At 50.2% G+C, this 1,720-nt stretch overlaps 1 protein-coding gene across 1 annotated transcript in view; it reads left to right on the top strand.

Annotated features, from left to right (window-relative positions):
• URM1 (ubiquitin related modifier 1) overlaps nt 1-1,374 on the top strand; it is a gene marked incomplete at its 5' end in the record, with an annotated part of 14,435 nt that extends 13,061 nt beyond the window's left edge. The window contains 2 exons of the mRNA XM_029087427.1: nt 336-384; nt 1,117-1,374. Of these exons, the coding sequence (XP_028943260.1) occupies nt 336-384; nt 1,117-1,185 (118 nt within the window). The remainder of the gene's footprint in view (nt 1-335; nt 385-1,116) is intronic.
• Between the last annotated feature and the right edge of the window lie 346 nt (nt 1,375-1,720).

Below are 1,720 nucleotides of genomic sequence, written 5' to 3'. Positions count from 1 at the left end.
CCTACCTTCGCATTGAGCTCTCTGTGCTTGACTCTAGTGCGTGGGTTTTTAATTACCTGGCTTTTCTACATGGTATGGAAATGTAGTCATCTCGAAGCATCCTCAGGAATGGTGCATTTTGATTCAAATGAGCTCTGGGATTGCTCCTGCCTTCCCTTTATTTGATCTAGAAAGGGCACAGACTGTACCTGTTTCCACCTCCGTGCTAGGATTCCTTTTTCTCTTTGGTTTACAGGCAGGCAGCATGTGATCTGCGCTGTAACATCCCTTGTTCTTAACTATTTGTGAAGCTTTTTAGCAGCCCTATATCCTAATTATTTCTCTCTGTTCTGCAGGAGGCCAGGAATTTTGGTGCTCATCAACGACGCAGACTGGGAACTAATGGTCTGTACTCCTTCAGTTTTACTTTCTTTGTTGAAAATATTGCTCTGTCTGTTCTGTGGTTGCTCTCGGAGAAGCTATTTCTGATTCTCGCCCCAAGCGAAGCATCTCCTATTTGAGGGGGAAGGGGCAGGCTGGGATCTCTCTCCCTGTATTGTCCTGTGGCTGTTCAGAAGCCTGGAGCTTTTCTCTAACCTGCTGAGTTTCATCAGCCAGCCAGTGTCTGAAGAGAGATCACCCGGATTCCCTGGCTTCTGGCAACGGGCTTCACACCTCTGGCTGCCAGCAGGTCCCCCCCACACGTAGGGTAACAACTCGGTGGGTACCAGGCAGCTTCTCAGCCCTGAGCAGACCCCCCTGCGCTGGAGCAAGGTGGTGCCATGGCAGGCACCCTGTGCCCTGGGGAGATTTCTGCCTAAACAGGCAACTGGTAAATACCTTCCCTTTTCAGCCCGCTGTTACACTCAGACAACAAACAGCCCGTCATCGCTATTTTCCTGCCTCAGGCAAACAGCTGTTCTGTCAAACTCCTGGTCCAGAAAGCCCCGTGGGATAATGAACCTCGGTGCCTTGTCTGATCTCTCACCTTTGCTTCCATCAGGATGAAAACATCGGGCTATCCCCTTCTGCTCTCCCTAACACTCACCAGCTTCTTACGAGCTGTTTTCTCTTTGCAGCTAGTATTTGGAAATGACATTTTAACCATTTTTCATTCTTTTTTTCCTTGGCCTGCAGGGTGAGCTGGATTATAAACTCCAGGACCAGGATAACGTGCTGTTCATCTCGACATTGCATGGCGGGTGAACTCCTGGAAAAACAAGAGGATGTAAATCCAAATCCCTGCGCAAAAAAAAAAACCCAAACTAAAACCTAAACCCACCTGAACCTCTCTTGAACTGCTTGTGCCTGGGCTCTGCATCTTCCCACCGCGTTCACTTGTTAATAGACATCCAAATAAAGCCCTGCCAACCTGCGGCCTGGTGTCCACCACAACAGCATCCATCCTTTGGTCCTCATTTCACCTCTCCTGACTGCACTTCCAGGTACCCTCACAAGCAGAGAGCAGCTGCAGCCTGTGCGCTTTGTTTTTCTGTGACGGGAGGAAGAGGAGGTGCTGAACCTCGAGTAGGATGCTGTGTCTTTGCAGGCGATGGGGCGTTCTGGGGGACCTGTGCCTGCTTTGGGGTGAGGCTGGGGTCCCTCTGCCTTGGTGCTGGGAGCTGGGATTCTTTTAACACGGTATTTAGTGTCGGTACAGTCTGTGCACCAGCCACGGGTACCATCAGGGAAGGGCGAGACATGAAGTGCAAGGAAACAAAAGGTGACTTTACTAGTTGTT

The sequence above is a fragment of the Antrostomus carolinensis genome, unplaced genomic scaffold (assembly GCF_000700745.2).
Source record: "Antrostomus carolinensis isolate BGI_N321 unplaced genomic scaffold, ASM70074v2 scaffold13531, whole genome shotgun sequence".
Classification (NCBI taxonomy): Eukaryota; Metazoa; Chordata; class Aves; order Caprimulgiformes; family Caprimulgidae; genus Antrostomus; species Antrostomus carolinensis.
Note: the sequence above shows the minus strand (reverse complement) of the source record. Positions and strands in the feature narration are given on the sequence as shown.